The 17,971-nt window shown below is 42.1% G+C and overlaps 1 protein-coding gene across 9 annotated transcripts in view; it reads right to left on the bottom strand.

Annotated features, from left to right (window-relative positions):
- Positions 1 to 17,971, bottom strand: part of SUPT20H (SPT20 homolog, SAGA complex component) — a 36,122-nt gene that overhangs the window by 4,431 nt on the left and 13,720 nt on the right. For 5 of the 9 annotated variants that reach the window (XR_014520921.1, XM_083483370.1, XM_083483367.1 and 2 more), the window contains 10 exons: positions 16,130 to 16,287; positions 14,295 to 14,327; positions 12,235 to 12,352; positions 11,549 to 11,657; positions 10,319 to 10,474; positions 8,364 to 8,676; positions 5,771 to 5,925; positions 4,223 to 4,281; positions 3,168 to 3,278; positions 1,202 to 1,310 (listed from right to left, as the gene is read on the bottom strand). Coding sequence is in view for 8 of the 9 variants with exons in the window: in XM_083483370.1 (XP_083339496.1) it covers positions 1,202 to 1,310; positions 3,168 to 3,278; positions 4,223 to 4,281; positions 5,771 to 5,925; positions 8,364 to 8,676; positions 10,319 to 10,474; positions 11,549 to 11,657; positions 12,235 to 12,352; positions 14,295 to 14,327; positions 16,130 to 16,287 (1,321 nt within the window). In the remaining variant the exon portion in view is untranslated. The remainder of the gene's footprint in view (positions 1 to 1,201; positions 1,311 to 3,167; positions 3,279 to 4,222; positions 4,282 to 5,770; positions 5,926 to 8,363; positions 8,677 to 10,318; positions 10,475 to 11,548; positions 11,658 to 12,234; positions 12,353 to 14,294; positions 14,328 to 16,129; positions 16,288 to 17,971) is intronic. The other 4 variants (XM_083483374.1, XM_083483372.1, XM_083483369.1 and 1 more) reach the window with 3 other exon arrangements.

The raw sequence follows: 17,971 nt of genomic DNA, 5'->3' as shown, positions 1-17,971 counted from the left end.
GGCCAAAGTGGCTGGGAAAACCCAGCCAGATGGGCAGGGTATAAATAATAAATTATTATTTTTATATTATCCCTGTCCCACATGATGCCCAGTGGACAAGGTTTGGTGAAAACAGGTTAGATGTTGCCTGTCTCTGCACTACAGTTAGGCCATGCAATCAGAGCCCTCTTGCTTATGTAATTCAATGCAGTCAAAATAACCAGCCCTGTCCACTACATGTGGGAGCACTGAGGACAGCCTTGCCAATGGCTTTTGTAACCACTTGTGGTAGTTAGTTAGCAATTTCAGTATGAATACACTCTAGATCAGTTAATTTTTTCACACAAAGGGCAGCCACAGTTGGCACATTTTATATAGAAAAAACATGCTGCAGTTCCACTCGTATGTGGAAGGTAAAATATAAGCCAGATCACCAAGCCTTCAGAAATGATGGGGATCTCTGTCAACACAGTGGTGGTCAGGTGGAGGGGGTTTGTGTTAAGCACTAGGAAATGTTTTTGGACAAGAAAGCCTAGAAAGAGGATGGGCTCTCTCTGAACCAAAACAGAGGCAAGCTGTAGGAAATGAGTATCAAAAAGTTGCAGAGCAGCTTTTAAAACTTGGCTCATACAGAAAACGGACAGAAGCTCGTCGGCATGTGGTTTGGGGATTATTATTCCATAGGAGATGAGGATGAAAATGTTCCAGATATTCCAATGAGGACACGCTAGAACAGGGAAATGAGTGTGCAGTAAGATGCAACACTTTAAATGCATTTAAAGATGGACACAATAGTAACAGGTGGCCGCAAGGAGAGTGCTGGAATGCTTTTAAATGAGTCCATAGACAGAGTAGATGCATAGCTGTCAACTTTCAGATTTGAAAATAAGGGATCAGCAGCCTCACCTGTCCTGGGGACAGTCTACGGGATATCTAGCAATCCGGGATAGCAGTGGGAAGCGGCGGGAAAAGGCGCTGGAATAAGGGAATTTCCCGTAAAAAAAGGGAAGGTTGACAGCTATGAGTAGATGTAATGAAAACCTGGTGGAATGGAGGGAACCAGTGGGATAGGGCTATTCCTGGAGGAGGAATCTATTGATGGTGTCATGCTGTATGGCAAAGAAGGTATAGAGCATAGGTAGAAAAAACCCGACCTCCAGGGCAACAGTGGTTAAACAAATTTGCAGCAAAACAGCTCTGTAAGGATGCTTGAGCAACATACCTGCTGCTGCCTGAGGCTGCATAAAATTCCCTACTCCGGTCAGGTTAACGACAGTTGACTGCTGAGCTGATAAGGCCTGGTCTTGATTTGCAGAAGCTTGATCAGATCCCTAGCAAAGAGAGAGGAGGTTAATAGGCAAAAAAGGTAACGGGCCCCGGAACGGTTAAGTTAAGGCAGTTAATACCGGAACACTCGGCACTGGACAATGTTCCTGAGAACATAAGAAGAGCCAGATAGATCAGCCCAATGGTCTACCTAGCCCAGAACTCTGTTGCTTTCTCAGTGGCCGGCCAGCTGCCTATGGGAAGCCCCAAATCAGGGCCTAAGCACAAAGCATTTAATCTTCCTCTGGAACAACAACAACAATACTCCTAGCTACAGCAAGATTACAAGAGCTATCTGCCATATAACTGATGAGGACCACAAGATAATTTCCAAAGTACTTTCTAGGATGGTGCAGAACCAAGAGTGGTTTCCTGCAAGCCATAGTGTGTAAATTAGGAGCCAGTCTCAGGAATGTGGACTCCTACCCCTCCATAGTGACATCTCCCCTTTCCAGCATTCACAGTATTTCTCTCTATGTGGGTGCTGATGGAAGCAATGGTTAACATAAGCACCGATTACCCATAACCACAGTTCACAGTGGGGTGTGCATAACGTGAAACTGGTGAATTCTGAGAAGCGGGGGTGGAGGAAAGTCCTCAAAACATTGATTCTCAAATTGCAAACCATGGTTTGCATGGAGCCAGGGTTCCCTCTATACCAGCTCTCTTGTTGTCTGTGCAGTCTGTTCGTGGACTATTAAGGTACTATCCAAGAAGGAACACCATACCATTTCCCTGTTCAAAGCAAGCTTCTACAAGAAAAAGATGAGTCTATGAACACTTCTAAAAGCTTATTATTCACAGGGAACTTTCTCTGAGTAGCTACATATGGGAAGTACCAGTTCTGGAAATTATTCCCTACAGTGAACAACTATCTAATTGATATTGCTGCCCAAGTAGCAATTTTAACACAAAGGTAAAGGGACCCCTGACCATTAGGTCCAGTCGTGGACGACTCTGGGGATGCGGTGCTCATCTCGCTCTATAGGCCGAGAGAGCCAGCATACAGCTTCCGGGTCATGTGGCCAGCATGACTAAACCGCTTCTGGCGAACCAGAGCAACGCACAGAAACGCCGTTTACCTTCCTGCCGGAGCGGTACCTATTTATCTACTTGCACTTTGACGTGCTTTCGAACTGCTAGGTTGGCAGGAGCAGGGACCGAGCAACAGGAGCTCATCCCGTCGTGGGGATTCGAACCGCCAACCTTCTGATTGGCAAGTCCTAGGCTCTGTGGTTTAACCCACAGCGCCACCCGCGTCCCTAATTTTAACATATCCAGATATAAAAAAATATTTCTCTCTCACTTGAATCAACCTCATTGCATGACAACAATTTCAGCAAAACTTCTGTGGCTGTTTGCTTATCAGTATCATGCCAAATAATGCATGTGATTATGTTATTTTTATTGGGTTGTATCCAATGAAGTCCTCCCATTTGGACAAGGACTTCTGCTCATGCAACAGGATTTCCTCTTCCCTGTCTGTGTGTGATGTCAATAAAAGGTTTGATGATTATGATGATTTCCTCTTCCTGTATGGAGCCCCTCACATCTTTTCTGGGGGTTCATCCAACCCCATGGAGCAGATTTGGGGGGCATGGTTCTGAAGGTTAGGAAAGATATTTTGCTGAGAACCACTGCCAGTCAAAATAGACATTTCCAATCTACAGCAAGCAATGGCTTGATTCAGTTTAAGGTAGCTTTAGCTGCTCAATTGTTCTTTGATGAGGTTAACTCTTGACTTTGACTGTCCTTATTCCAAGTCCTTTTCATGTGTAGCTACAAGGAACTATCTCTCTACACATATTCCCAAAGGCAGCATGTATGTGCTTATAATATTAGTTTCAACAGGAATGCCTCACCTGATCTCCCTGCTGTTGAGGACTAGATGTTGTAGGCTGCTGTGATGAAAACTGGGATAGCTGCTGCTGTTGTTGCTGGAGGGGATTGAAAATCAGTGAGCCACCTGGAAGCTATTAGGTTTAAAGACAAGGGAGGGATAGGTCAGTTTGCCTCATTCTCCTATGATAAGCTACATCGTAACCAAGACAGAGATGACATTTAATATTCTTTGAAAATTTCATTTATGGCTTCACAAAAAATTAGTGTTGCTGTTTTCAAGACTGGTGTCAGCAGGAAAGTACTTGCTACCATAGCACCCCCCCTAATGAAGTCCCCTCCTCCATTTCAACAAAATTTGGGGGATTCTAGTGTGGCGCATCTAGATCAAAATCACAACCAGGAAAGAAACCAAAAGCAAAGAAAACAAAGTATGTTTTGAGCCACACACACAAAAGTCTAACCTGCTCACCCAGTCCACAATTCATTCTACTCATTTGGTCAGACTTGTATGTCCAGCCTAACCCCCCGCCCCCAAGAACCTGAATCTCTGCCAATAGCTGCAAAATTTGCACTTCGAGAAATGCTGGAAAGAGCATTTAACCTAGCTTGCTGAATTTCCCCTTCCACTGCTTCCCCCTATGCATTTTGTCTTGCGGAGTAAAGAAATATGTGTCAATCTGGCAGGAAAACAGCTGGGCAGAGGTGACTGCAAGGGCAGTGTGGCAGGTCCTATGAACTCACAACCTACTGATTTGTAAATTTTTGATAGAGAACTATTCTGAGACCCAGGTCTCCAAAGAACAGGCAGTTCTAGTTTTGAGGTCCTCAATGTTTCATGGCTATAGCATTCTTATCATTTGCTTTCCTATTGCTATACACCAAGGGAGACAGATAACCATCTGCATATGTGAAACTGAAATATTTTCAACAGCCTGGATGTTCTTAATTGTCAGTCAAGGGGGATGGAGCTATCTGAATTCACATCTAATATGCCCCTCCCAAAACCAGTATCGAAGAATTGATTTCCCAATCAATATAGAAAAATAGGACAACATACATCACCATACAATCTTACCTGTAGCAAATTCAAAGGGCGAAGGCCTGGAGCATTTTTTAAGCCAAAAGGGCCACCTGCTGAGATTAAGAGAACATTGTGATTTCCCTCCCTCTTCAGTTACATCCAAACTAGAGGTAGAATTGTATTGCCGAGTAATAGTAAAACAACAGAAGCTGATAAAAGCAAAAATATTTCGCCCCTTTCGGATTAAACTAAAGCTTTTCTCAAAACTGTCTCATTGACTCAGCTAAAATTTAGAACAACAACAAAAGAGACAAAAAATCTGGTTATTAAATATATTCAGCAATACAATCTTAAGGCTCAGAAGAATGGTTGAGAGCATCTGCACTGAACCTCTCATATATTATCTGGTTTCAATGGAAAGAACAACGGCACCCAAACTCTGAATCCAGTTCCTTCTCTCTGAAGTTTGGAGGACAGCAAGCATACAAATCATATATTTAATACTAATTTGATATATTTATACCCGATAGATCAAAATGTGTGTGGCAGCTTACAAATCACGGATCAATAAAACACCAAACAAATCAGGAAATTATGGAATTTCATTATATATGATTTTTATTCAGTTGTATGGTTTTATATTATTGTTGATGTAAGGTACTCTGCATCCTAACTTCTAAAGGGTTGTATGTAAAACTCTTAAATAAGTGAAGAAAGAAAACAAACTGCAACAGAGCAAAACTGAAGACTGCAGTGACAGATAAAAGTGAAAAACTCTAAAAACAGCAGCCAATACCGTACCAATGCACCAAATTTAAATGTCTAGATAAGCAAGATTGATTTTACTTGGCACTGAAAGCTCTGTTTAACAACTTGCACCGGGCAAACAAATCTAGAAAGGAAATTCGAGTAACTAGGTGCCATTACTAAAGGCCCACTATTTGGCAACAGCCTGTCTAATCTCAGCAGATGGAGGAACACTGAGAAAGACCTGCTGTAAGTTACGTTATCATGCAAAGAGGAACCTGTCTTCTGGAATTTATTAAGATTGGACGTGGGCAAGAAGAAATGGTGAATAAAGAAAAAAAAGTAGCCAACATATACACATGAACTTCTTACAGTACAGTCGTACCTTGGAAGTCGAACTGAATCCGTTCTGGAAGTCCATTCAACTTCCAAAACTTTCAGAAACCAAAGTGTGGCTTCTGATTGGCTACAGGAAGCTCTTGCGGCCAATCGGAAGCTGTGTTGGATGATCGGCTTCCAAAAATATTTCGCAAACCGGAACAGTCACTTCTGGGTTTGCGGCATTCGGGAGCCAAAACGTTCGATAACTAAGCTGTTCGAAAACCAAGGAACGACCGTATTTAGGAGATTCAGTCACATGGCATAAAGGGATTTTTCCAAAGCCCTGGAGATAGCTAATTCACATGCTATCAATTGTAACCAGAAGTAATTTCTAATTTTTTATCGCTGACTACATGGGTCATTAATGAGCCAATCAACTACTGCATTCAATTTTTCCATGACTTTTCCCGTTATAGTGGAAGTAGTCCCACACTGTGCCATTCCCATTCAATCAAGATGGAATTTCCTACTGACCTGGCTGTGAGGAGGGTTGCACTGCAGCAGGCAGCACACTTGGCACCAGGCCTCCGGATGGTAAAATGCCACTTAGGTTGAGGCCTGCAGGGGTTATTGCACTAGTACTACACCCCAGCATGGGGTTTGAGCCGCTCATCAATGTCTGCGCTCCACTGTGCAAAAGGAAATGAGCAAGCATGAGACCAGAATGTCGTAAAACAGCACAAAGTACCGTTTTTGGTATCCAATAAATAATAATAATAATAATAATAATAATAATAATAATAATAATAATAATAATAATATTTATTTATACCCCGCCCTCTCCAGCCAAGGCCGGGCTCAGGGCGGCTAACAACCAATAATAAAAACAAGTTGAATGAATACAACTTAAAAACAAGATTAAAACACAACATTACAACATTAAAATGCAGCCTCATCACAGGAGGAGAAGGAAAAAAGAAAGAGGGGGAGAGAATCAAATTGACTCCAAGCCAAAGGCCAGGCGGAACAACTCTGTCTTACAGGCCCTGCAGAAAGAAATCAGATCCTGCAGGGCCCTGGTCTCATGAGACAGAGCGTTCCACCAGGCAGGAGCCAGTGTTGAGAAGGCCCTGGCTCTGGTTGAGGCTAATCTGACTTCCTTAGGGCCCGGGACCTCTAGGGTGTTGCTATTTATGGACCTTAAGGTCCTCCGTGGGGCATACCAGGAGAGGCGGTCCTGTAGGTACGAGGGTCCTAGGCCGTGAAGGGCTTTAAAGGTCAAAACCAGCACCTTAAATCTGACCCTGTACTCCACCAGGAGCCAGTGCAGCTGGAAAAGCACTGAGTGAATATGCTTTTGCATCATTAGGGTTGAGGTTATATAGTTCAATCCCCAGCTGATTTTATTATGTCTTATTACTCAGAAAAAAAATATGTACTGAAACTTGCAAGTAAAATTTGCTGCTCTAAAATAAACAAGTCGGAAATGGGTCCATTTCTCCACACTGTCTAGATGCCATCTTTTAGTTAGACCAGGGTTTCCCAAACTTGGGTCTCCAGCTGTTTTTGGACTACAATTCCTATCATCCCTAACCACTGGTCCTGCTAGCTAGGGATGATGGGAGTTGTAGTCCAAAAACAGATGGAGACCCCAGTTTGGGAAACCCTGGTTTAGACATTCTCACAGTGCTGCATGAACTCTTCCACATTAGGGAGCATATGAAAAAGTGCCTAAAACACAACTCCAATGACAGTGAGAATAATGCTGAAATAAACCATTCGTCATTATTAATATACAGTGGTGCCTCGCAAGACAAAAATAATCCATTCCGCGAGTCTCTTCGTCTAGCGGTTTTTTTGTCTTGCGAAGCAACCCTATTAGCGGCTTAGCGGCTAAAAGGCTATTAGCGGCTTAGCGGCTTAGAAAAAGGGGGGGGAAAGCGAAAAAAATCAGAACACTCGCAAGACGTTTTCATCTTGCGAAGCAAGCCCATAGGGAAATTCGTCTTGCGAAGCAGCTCAAAAACGGAAAACCCTTTCGTCTAGCGGGTTTTCCGTCTTGCGAGGCATTCGTCTTGCGGGGCACCACTGTAATTATTTCCAATATTTCAATACAGATTGTAAATATCACCCCCATCTAATACCTCTAGACTTCCCATCTCTTCCCTCCGTGACATCCTATCTACTTGTTACGCTGCATACCCTCTTTGACCACCCTATTTCATTCTAGTTTTTCTCTTGGTTGTTAATTATGCTGCTCATAGATCTTTTTTCTTTTTCTTTTTGCAAATCATCTTTATTGGTTTCTTCTAATTTACATTCATAGAATCACATTACAACATCTCAGTTCTCCTATGACTAAACTTATATTTCTAAATAATAATAAACAAAACAAAAACAAAAATTTGTGATTATCGACATTTGGTTCGTTTGTCTCTTTAAGTAATCTACCCTCAGCTGTGTCTCATCCTGATCTCTGACTTTTGTCATTATGCTGGCTAATTCTATGTATGCAATCAACTTATTTTGCCACTCGTCTTTAGGGGAAATTGCTTGTTCTTTCCACTTTTCACGTGTAATAGTTAACTTTAAGCTCTCAAATCTAACAAGGAATGACGTCTCCAAGCTAAGCAAAAACTGAAGCTTTTAGCAATTCTTTGCTTTTTGCACCAAATCCACATACCGTATTTTTCGCTCTATAAGATGCACCAGACCACAAGACTCACCTAGTTTTTGGAGGAGGAAACAAGAAAAAAAATATTCTGAATCTCAGAAGCCAAAACAGCAAGATCACTGCGCAGTGAAAGCAGCAATCCCTCTTGCTGTTCTGGCTTCTGGGATAGCTGCGCAGCCTGCATTCGTTCCATAAGACGCACACACATTTCCCCTTACTTTTTAGGAGGGAAAAAGTGAGTTTTATAGAGCAAAAAATAGGGTAATTATGTTTATCTTTTAATACTTAAGAACGCAGCGCATAAAGCGTTTACTTTCACAGACAGGGAGCCGACGAGGGTTGGCAAGCCCTTATCGAGCCTGGCGTCGTGTCACCAGCACAGCATAATTCTGGGGCAAAATGACTGTAACAATCAAGAAGTGTGAAGCGCCGTAGACAAAAAAACCAACTTACCACACAGAGCCCACTACATTGATGAAGTTAAGTCCTGCAGAGTTTGCCATGACCTGGTTGGAGGAGGTTCCTGTAGTAACGGACGTTACCATGGTGGAAAGAGGAATGGTCATTACAGGCAGTGCCTGGCTCAGAGACATGTGCTGCTGAGCGAACGGGGAGAGCAAGGTGGGCTGAGGGGCGAAGCCTGAATCGTGGGGAGTAGGGGAGGCAGAATGGGTAATCAGAGTTGAGCTCTGAGCGTCAGAAGGGTGTGGGGTCGATGAAGGGGTGCTGGTTGGAGTAGGAGTAGATGGCTTAGGAGTTCCAGACCCTGCTCATTGAGAAAAATAAAAAGCACTAGTTTGTTATAAAAGGCCAGTCCTTTTGTAAAATAAGGTTCGCGGAATCTCACTTAGCTCTGATAGCTTGCTCCAGTTTTAAAAAATAAATAAAAATCAGCGAAACGCAAGGGTTAGTAATTGCTGTTAATTACAGGTGTGCACAAACAATATCATTAGGCTTAATCCTGCAAACGAACACCAACGCTGCATTTCCCTATTAAATCGTTCTAACACTGACGATACACTTATGCAACTGCTATGAACGTTTTGACAGCTACCTTTAAACAAAGCGTTTTGCTTGCCAAAAATATAGGCATTCAGCACATGTAATAGAACATCTGCGTCATAAAACAAAGAAAAACAGATCTAAACAAAAAACACAGACTATGATCAAACTGGGGCGAGGGGAACAGTACAAATAGTTATCGGTAACCAGCTTGCTTAATTTAGGCCTAATTTGCAAAGGAAGGAAGGAAGCATTGCTTGTGGCAGAAAACAAACACATGTGTGTTTTAAAGCATGAATTTGGCATGATGACATCATATCAATGGAATGAAAACAAAAAACCAAAGCTCTTGAGGTGTTTTCGTTTTATGTTTTGTTTTTTTTAGCTTTCATGTCCTGCAGAAAGAAAGGAAAGAAATGTGAATGTCCAGAAGCTGTGAGCAAAGCCTTATTTACAGCAACAACTGTGTGCAACAGATTTATACAATTACTGCTAGCAACATAAAAAGAAGGGAGAGGGTTGTGTGAATCAAACTGTTGGAAAATTTATCAAAGCTTCCTTACAGGTTTTCTTTGTGCAAAACAGGAAGGCAGAAAAATGACACCTTTTGAGCCACCCAGACAATTTTAGATTATGCCACACTCAAGCGACAGGACATTGTGCAGCAGACTAAAGAACGGAGCAGGCACCTATGAGCTATTCTTACCAATTCCCTCTTTCTCGCCTTACGAGCTACTATCTATTGAGACATGTAACTATTTCAAAAGTAGGTAAAAATCCACAGCGATGCAGTGATTCTGTCCCAAAATTAAAACTTGGCTGCCACTCAACTGAGTAAACACTTAGCAAAATGGTGTTGTCTTGAAATTATTCTTACATTTTCATCATCAGCAATGATTTGTAAAACGATATAGGAGTGTTTTAAAAAATCAGTTTGTAGTTTATTGTATCACCACCTCAAGACTGATCATGTTATTTACATACACAGAGATACAACTGCACCGTATTTGACGACATTTAAGAAGTTTTAGCTGCTTTAAAAAAAATGCAAATTTAAGGAGGCATTAAACGTGCTACTGTTTATACACTAGCAGAAAGGGCTGCACTTTGGGAGCTTCTACAGTCACATTAATTATCAGGCTGTGTCAAAGCGAGGGACCAGTGCTTCTTGCATAAAACGGAATAGAACGTATACACAAACGGTGCATACATATATTTATACAGAGAAACGAGTACAGTTACAGCAAACGAAGTACATACAGTACATACAGCCTGCCTTAAGTGATGCAAACTTTATACACAATCTAGGGTACAATGGACATTTAGATTCTCCAATCAGCTGGTTAGGAAGTTTATAGCACGAGAAGCCTAGGAAGACTTAATGGACAATTTAGGGCGGGACTCACTTTGTGACGAGCTTGCAGGAGACATGGCGGTTGGAGAAAGCATGCTCAGTTGATTCAGATCCAGAGACTGCTTCCGAGACACACTGGGAGGCTTGGGAGGAGGAGGAGTTGGGGATTTTAGGTGGCCACTTGACTGCTGTGAACTAAAAATGTTACCTGAAAAAGCACAAATAATCCATGTTACGTTCTGTGAACCAACACCAGAAAAGAGTTACCCTATTTTTCGCTCCATAAGGTGCACTGGATCATAAGGCGCACCTAGTTTTTAGAGGGGGAAATCAAGGCTTTTTTTTAAAAAAAAAATTGTTCCCCCTCCCCCAGCCCCAAAGAGCAGCCTGTCCACTTCTCCCAGAGCTTCTCAGGGCTGCTGGGGGAAGCCCATGTCCCCCCCCCCCCCAGCCCCAAGGAGCAAAGAAGCCAAGACAGTGGAAGGGGTACCTGCCAGTCTATTCAGAGGGCAGACTCTTCCCAATCAAAACTGCTGCCAAGGAGGGCATGACGGCGGTTTAAAACAAGGGGACTTTGTTCCTTGAGCCGATTTAGCAAGGTAGGTACCTTAATAAAAGCTGATGAGGTTGGCCGTTGCTACTGTATTGCAACAGAAGGTAAAAAGATGAGCAAGGCAAATTTATAAAAGTATTTGGACACTGAGAAACAAAAAAAGGGAAAGCGCAGCCAGGTTTACTCTCTCAAAGATATGAAGTAATTGAAACAAAGGAGAAACAAAGGGGTAGGAAAGCTGAAGCTAATGCAAAGCCTGCATTCGCCCCATAGGACACACACACATTTCCCCTTCATTTTTGGAGGTGAAAAAGTGTGTCCTATGGGGCGAAAAATATGGTACATGGGTAGATAAGTCTAAAAAGCCCAGGACACAAATTTTCACAGCTCTCTAGCAGCTTTGGGGGCTCACTTACCAGAAGTAATATATTTAGAGTTAACTGTGGAAGAGTATATTCGATTCTGATCAAACTAAGTCTCCTTGAGCAAAATATACATCAGGAGGCTTTGTTTGGCCAGAATCGAGTAATACGCCTCCAAACACTAAACATATTGCTTCTGGTAAATGAGTCACCATAGCCGCTAGAGAGCCGTGAAAAATTGTGTCCTGGGCTTTTTAGACTTGCTTACCCATGCACTATCTGAAAGCAAAGGGGAACACTGGTTGCCAGATATGATGTTTTCTGCTCTCTTATCCTACTATTTTTTTTAAAAAAAACCAACAATTACCTGAAGAGCTACTTCCTGAACTTGAAGGTAGTTTGATGGGAGGTGGTCGATGCTTCACACCTTTACCCAGCACTGAAGACTGAATATAGCCTGACACACTCTCTGGCTGCTAGAAGCAAAACAAAAAAACAACAACCCTTCTTACTAGATGTCAACCTTTTCTTCCAGCTTTCATCCTTTTTCGTTCTTCCCTTTCTCAATTTGACAGGAGAATGAACACCCAAGTTCCTAATTTTTGATTCTGCAAAACACCGGTCCCTAATTCACTGGTACCTCTATTTTAAGACTAGTTTCCGGCATTCCACCCGACTCTCCCAACATTCTGAAAATGTTTCAGACTGCTCAGGAAACAGAACAGGGCGTTGGGTTATGCTGGCTGGGGCTGATTTGGTTCTTTCACGCAAATTACTGGGGTTGTACTTGAAGATGTAATTAAAAGGGGCCAAAATTTCACCAGTGGACAGATTTAGCCCTATCCTCATCGCTCTCATTCACGCATATCGGGAAAAGCAGAGTCTTAAGATAGAAGAAAGTGGATGGGGCAAAAGCCAAGCAGTTAAAAAGTCCTGGGGGGGGGGGTGATTGTCCCTGTTGTGTAAACTTGAGATTAAATGGAATCCTATGGAATCACTGCATTTTTTAAAGAGTTACAAAGGTGTCATTTCATTCATTCATTAATAACTTACTTCCATTTCCTTCCCAGGAGAGAGCTGGCTTAGATGGACAGATCCGCAGGAGTTGTGAAGCATTTTCACTGGGCATTTAGCTTCGTTTTGAACTAGCTCCTGGTACTGATTGACTACTCTGTAACGTAACATTAAGCAGAGGTCATTCATGAGATCACATAAGTCCTAGGTGAAGGCATCTCCAGAACCAAAACAATGCAGAGGCTTCTATATTCTTGCATTTTCTCTATTCATTACTTCCAATCAACAAATTATGGAACTGAAGTAAAAGACCATACCTAAGATTCAACGATAATTAAAGTGACATGAGCAGATTTTACTCAATTTTTTCAAATTCTTCTGTTTTACAAATACAGTCTAATTTGGCACCCTCTTCTCCCAAGCTCAATATTTATTTTGAGAAGCAGATGGGGTTGGGATAGTACAAAAAGCAGCACAATGAGGAGGCGCATGCAAAACAAATAAAGACAACCAGGGGATGGATGAGCACGGTAACATGTAGAGGGTGAAACTCTCCCATGAACACTGAAGGTTTTTAAAAAAAATAAACCAACAGAATCACATAACCATAGAGTTGGAAGGGACCATAGGGGGTCATCTAGTCCAACCCCCTGCAATGCAGAAATCTTTTGCCCAACATGGGACTCAAACCCACCACCCTGAAGTTAAGGGTCTGATGCTCTACAAACTGAGCTATCAGAGATTCATTTTGTTTCTAAACACCGTGCTGAAACCATTAAGGGCTAGAGAAAATAAGAGCGTTTGGATTATGTGCCTGTTGTTTTTCCAAATTCTGTAAAAAATAAAATAAAAATCCTCAGGCTGTCATGCAGAAATCAACCAGCAATAACCACGGAAGCTAGTCTATTGATAGCTATTGATCTAAAACCAGGATGGGAAAATGGTGGCCCTCCAGATGTTGCAAGACTACAACTCCCATCATCCCTGACCACTGCCCATGCTGAGGCTGACACGAGTTGGAGCCCTGCAACATTTGAAGGGCTGGCCTCATGGCACTGAGTTCATAGATCTCAGGAACAGAATTCATTCTGAAGAAGAGGACAAAGAAAACGGAGGGTCGCTATCAATCTGAAGACTACGGCAGGAGCAAGAGTCTTGCCATAGAGGTGGCGGTTAGTTGCAGGCATCTTCCACGTAGCTGATCTGGGAGCAGGAGAAGAGCCACTCAAAGCACACTGCTAAAGGGTGCAGACTGTTCAGGGATGAAAGCTTGCTAGTGAGCAAGGGTATACATTCAAGTATGAAAGGAGGATGGAACAGAAAACAAACACAGCTCGGAAAGCTGCCTAATAAGATTCTGCAGGAGAACTCAGTTCTTAGCAAAACAAGAAATATCTAAAGAGAGACAATAAATGACTAATGAAGTTAGCGTTGCATAATTAAAGGAACAGCAGCCAGGTTCCATTACAGGAGTACGATTAGATGACAAATTGCCTTGCCTTATTAGAGGGATGAAATTTTGCCCTCCCCAGAATTGCAGTAACAAAAGGGTTTCAGTAATATGTAAGAAATATTTCAGCTACAGGACACAAAGAAGAGTGAAAGATGCTTTGGCGACTTTCACCTAGTACCACCAGGAGTCCCTTTGAAAATAAATAAATGTACATATACTGTTTGTATAAAAGTGTGAGTAATGCCCATGGAAGTGTGAGCTGGAGGAAGCTGACTTTTCTACCTCTTCCTCCCCTTGACTGGCCAATAAAAAGCTTATTTCTTTCCTAAGGGTCTCCTTCTGATATTTAGGGATTCCCCCTTCCCCCAGACCAAGCACGCTTCATTTCCCAGGTCTTCCTACCCTTGAGAGCGGCTTTTCAGTGAGCAGGTAAGCAAGAGAGGGCCCCAAAGTCAGCTTCTGCCAGTCCCTTTCCATGGGATCTCCTTCCATGGATCCAGCCCAAAGTGTTCCAACAGCAAAGTTGGGAAATAAACTCGGAAAATGCAGGTCAGATGGACCAATGTTAATTCTAGCGCTAAGAAGCATGAATGGAAAATACTGAATCACAAAGCATGAATCACAAAAATACTGATGAACCCCTTACCTTTCTGCCTCTGTCTTTGAGCCAATAAGAAAACTGTAGGGGACACAATACAGGAATTAAAGATTTGTTTAAGGCAAAAAGAAGAGTTGACATACATCTGATCAGTTGAGGTGGACACTATTATAAAGCCAGTGTGGACTAATGCTTAAGAGTTTAATTAGAGCGTTGATTAGGACTGTAAATTTGGGGAACTATTTGTTGGGATTTTTGACTACGTGCAGTTCTCTGCAGCTTCACACAGAGTCAATTAAGAGTTGGCCGACAGCCAAGATGACTGAGCAGAGAGGAGTTACCTGCCTGGAGATATGGAAGCCTGGAAACAGCTTCTCCATTGGTTAAGGGCTCACACAGGCATAATGATTTATGACCTTACTGACTGGAATGTTTGCTGTTGGTCAGTGTGGTGTTTTGAGAGCCGTTTGGAGTTTGTTAAGAGAGTACTAGTTAAGATCAGTGTATCTGTTCTTGTATATACAGTGGTACCTCAGGTTAAGTACTTAATTCGTTCCGGAGGTCCGTTCTTAACCTGAAACTGTTCTTAACCTAAAGCACCACTTTAGCTAATGGGGCCTCCTGCTGCTGCCGCACCGCCGGAGCCCGATTTCTGTTCTTATCCTGAAGCAAAGTTCTTTACCTGAAGCACTATTTCTGAGTTAGCAGAGTCTGTAACCTGAAGCATATGTAACCTGAAGCGTATGTAACCCGAGGTACCACTGTAGTAACTTGTAGAGTCTGCTGTAAATAATAAACACCTATAAGTAACCAAAATAAAAAAAATCCTTCCAGTAGCACCTTAAAGACCAACTAAGTTAGTTCTTGGTATGAGCTTTCGTGTGCATGCACACTTCTTCAGATACCAAGAACTAACTTAGTTGGTCTTTAAGATGCTACTGGAAGGAATTTTTTTATTTTGACTATGGCAGACCAACACGGCTACCTATCTGTATAAGTAACCAAGTTACTAGTAGCAGCATCTGTTCCTGCTTCGTCCATCCTGCCTGCAACTGATTGCTTTCTGGAACTCTGTGTATGCTCTGCTAAGGTCTGGCTGCAAAACACCAATACTATTCAACTAGATATTTGGGCTAGCACTAACACAATAGGGCTTTGCCCCTTGCCCCCCTGCACACCCCATACCACCCCCAAACCTGTTCTGGAGGGTTGGGCAAACCCCAGACCAGAATTAGGGGGAGCTCAGGGAGAGGAGAGGAGCAAAACATTCCACTGCTCAGGAAAAATCCTTGCGCTGGTGGAACATTCTGCATTCTACATTCAATATAGCACATTAGTCCAAATTCCCACTCAGCCCTGAAGTTCGCACAGTAACCTTGGGGAAGTCACCATCTTTCAGCCAAACATTTTTCATGGCGGGTGGAGAGAGAGAGAGACAGAGAAGCATGTACATCGCCTTGAGCTCCTTGAGAACAGAAGCAATATAAATGGAATAAATAAAACGACTATTAGTCATTGCTGCAAATGGAGGCTTCTTTATATTCAGAAGCTGTGTATTTCAAAATATTAGATACTGGGAATGAGCAACAGGGGAAGGTCTGTTGCCTTGAGGCTCAGCTTGATTGTACCAGAGATTTTTGTCAGAAGACTTTTGGAAAAGAATACTGGGCTGCAAGGTCTAACTCAGTATGGCTCCTGTGCTGAAGGAGCTGGCTAGCTGTCTTCCTGCACTAATCCTCATTTCTTCACTAACTCAAACAGTAACAGGTAAAATTTATTTTTCTGAAAAACAAAGAAATGCCATTTTCTATAAATCCACATAAATGTGTCCAAAATGATAAAATATGTGTTTTTCTCCAAAATTTAAGATGAAGGCCACTTACTGTGATGGAATTGTTGAACTCTCATTGTCTTCGTCATTTTTAATCACTTGTATTTTACCATAGTATAATGGATTTCCCAATGACTGAAAAATGGTCAGTTTTGTTTTCTGAAGGTGACTGCCAACTTCGCATTCGAATACATAATCATCTTTTACTTCCTGTCAAAGAGAGAAATATTGATACAAGCAGACCATTTCAAAAGATCCCTCCAATTCACAGATTAAAAGGAGACAAACCGCTGGAGAGCCCTTGAGAGAAGAGGCAGGGTGTACATTTTTAAATTTTGCTTCCAAGTTAATTATAGAGGAAGAATAGAATCACAGAATTGTAGAGTTGGAAGGGACAACCCAAAGGTCATCTGGTCCATCCCCCAGCGATGCAAGAATCTCAACAAGCGGTCCCCCATCCAATGTGAAACCATCCTTGTCCCTGCTTAGCTTTGCAAATATGCTAGCAGTTTTATTGCTGCACCAGAGTATCAGTGCCTTTAGGCCTGTCTCGAAATGAGTTCCAAATGGGCCACTATTTGAGCAGTTTCAGGGAGCAGAGGAAAGCAGCTATGGTAATGAGCTGCAAGAGAACTCTTGCCAGGTGACATCCTTCTGGCCATGGTACAGCAATAGGTAACCAAACAAACCCCTGTGTTGCAAAGAAAATGTCAGCAATGTCTAGGCAATATGATGACCATGTACACACGCAATAGGCAATCTTTATAGAATTCCTTCAAACCATAACAAGTACAAAATGAAATCTTTAGTCTCAAAGTCTCTGAAAATCTTTAAATGAAGCGAGGTACCAGACTTTGTAGTCACATTATTACATAAGCACTGTTCCACAGCATTTGATATTTTCATTTACATACATTCATTCGAAATAAGATGGGTTTATGAAGCAATTCTATATCCTCCCACCATGCTGGCGAAGAATTCTACGAAACAGTAGTCAACATCCGGAATCACTGTTCAGTGTTGGACATCATATTTGCTGAATACACAAAGCTTCACAGCTTGGCTTTCATCGTACAAAGTCTGGTACCTCGCTTCATTTAAAGATTTTCAGAGACTTTCAGACTATGAGACTAAAGACTTCATTTTGTACTTGTTATGGTACTTGTTATGGTTTGAAGGAATTCTATAAAGATTGTCTATTGCGTATGTACATGGTCATCGTATTGCCTAGACATTGCTGAGGTGACAATCTTTGCTGGCTGCAAAGTTGCCACCCAAGTTAACCACACAGCTAAGTGAAGCTACAAATGTCCATGCCTTTTGTAAGAGTCTACCCTACTGCTTCTGTCCCAATACTGAATAGAAGAACTTGTTCTGCAACTCAGATAGAGACCTGTATGCTTCTAATCTCATCAGTTTCATATTCAGCAAAGACTTAAAACTTCCTCCTCCTTGCTGGGTTTCTGAACCCAAACAGCAGAAAGGCAGTTCTGCTCCGAGAGGGTTTCATTGTGCGTACAAGGCACATTCAATATAGGCTAGCAATTTGGGCAAAGGAAAAATCCTTGTCTACCCAGTTTGTCTATCAATTTCAACGAATCTGCACCAACTTTGGGTATCACCACAATAATGTACTGAGGAAAAAACAACAAAAATGGGGGGGGGGAGAGAGAGATCTAACAACCTAACAACAAAAATATAGGATTCACGATACGGGCGGAAAGTCGTTATTTTTCCCACCCTGATTTTGAGAAGCTGCTGAGGACAGTCTAATGGTTTCAGTTTCTCATTCATTTTAATAGGGGCAAATCAAATCCCTGAGTTAAACTGTATTTTTAAAAAACTGAGAAGGGATGGTGGTAGAAATGAAACAACACAGAGCAACTGACCACAT

This window comes from Podarcis liolepis (genome assembly GCF_965112155.1).
Source record: "Podarcis liolepis genome assembly, chromosome: 17".
In the NCBI taxonomy this organism is placed as follows: Eukaryota; Metazoa; Chordata; class Lepidosauria; order Squamata; family Lacertidae; genus Podarcis; species Podarcis liolepis.
The sequence above is the reverse complement of the archived record's forward strand: the minus strand, read 5'-3'. Positions and strand labels throughout refer to the sequence as shown.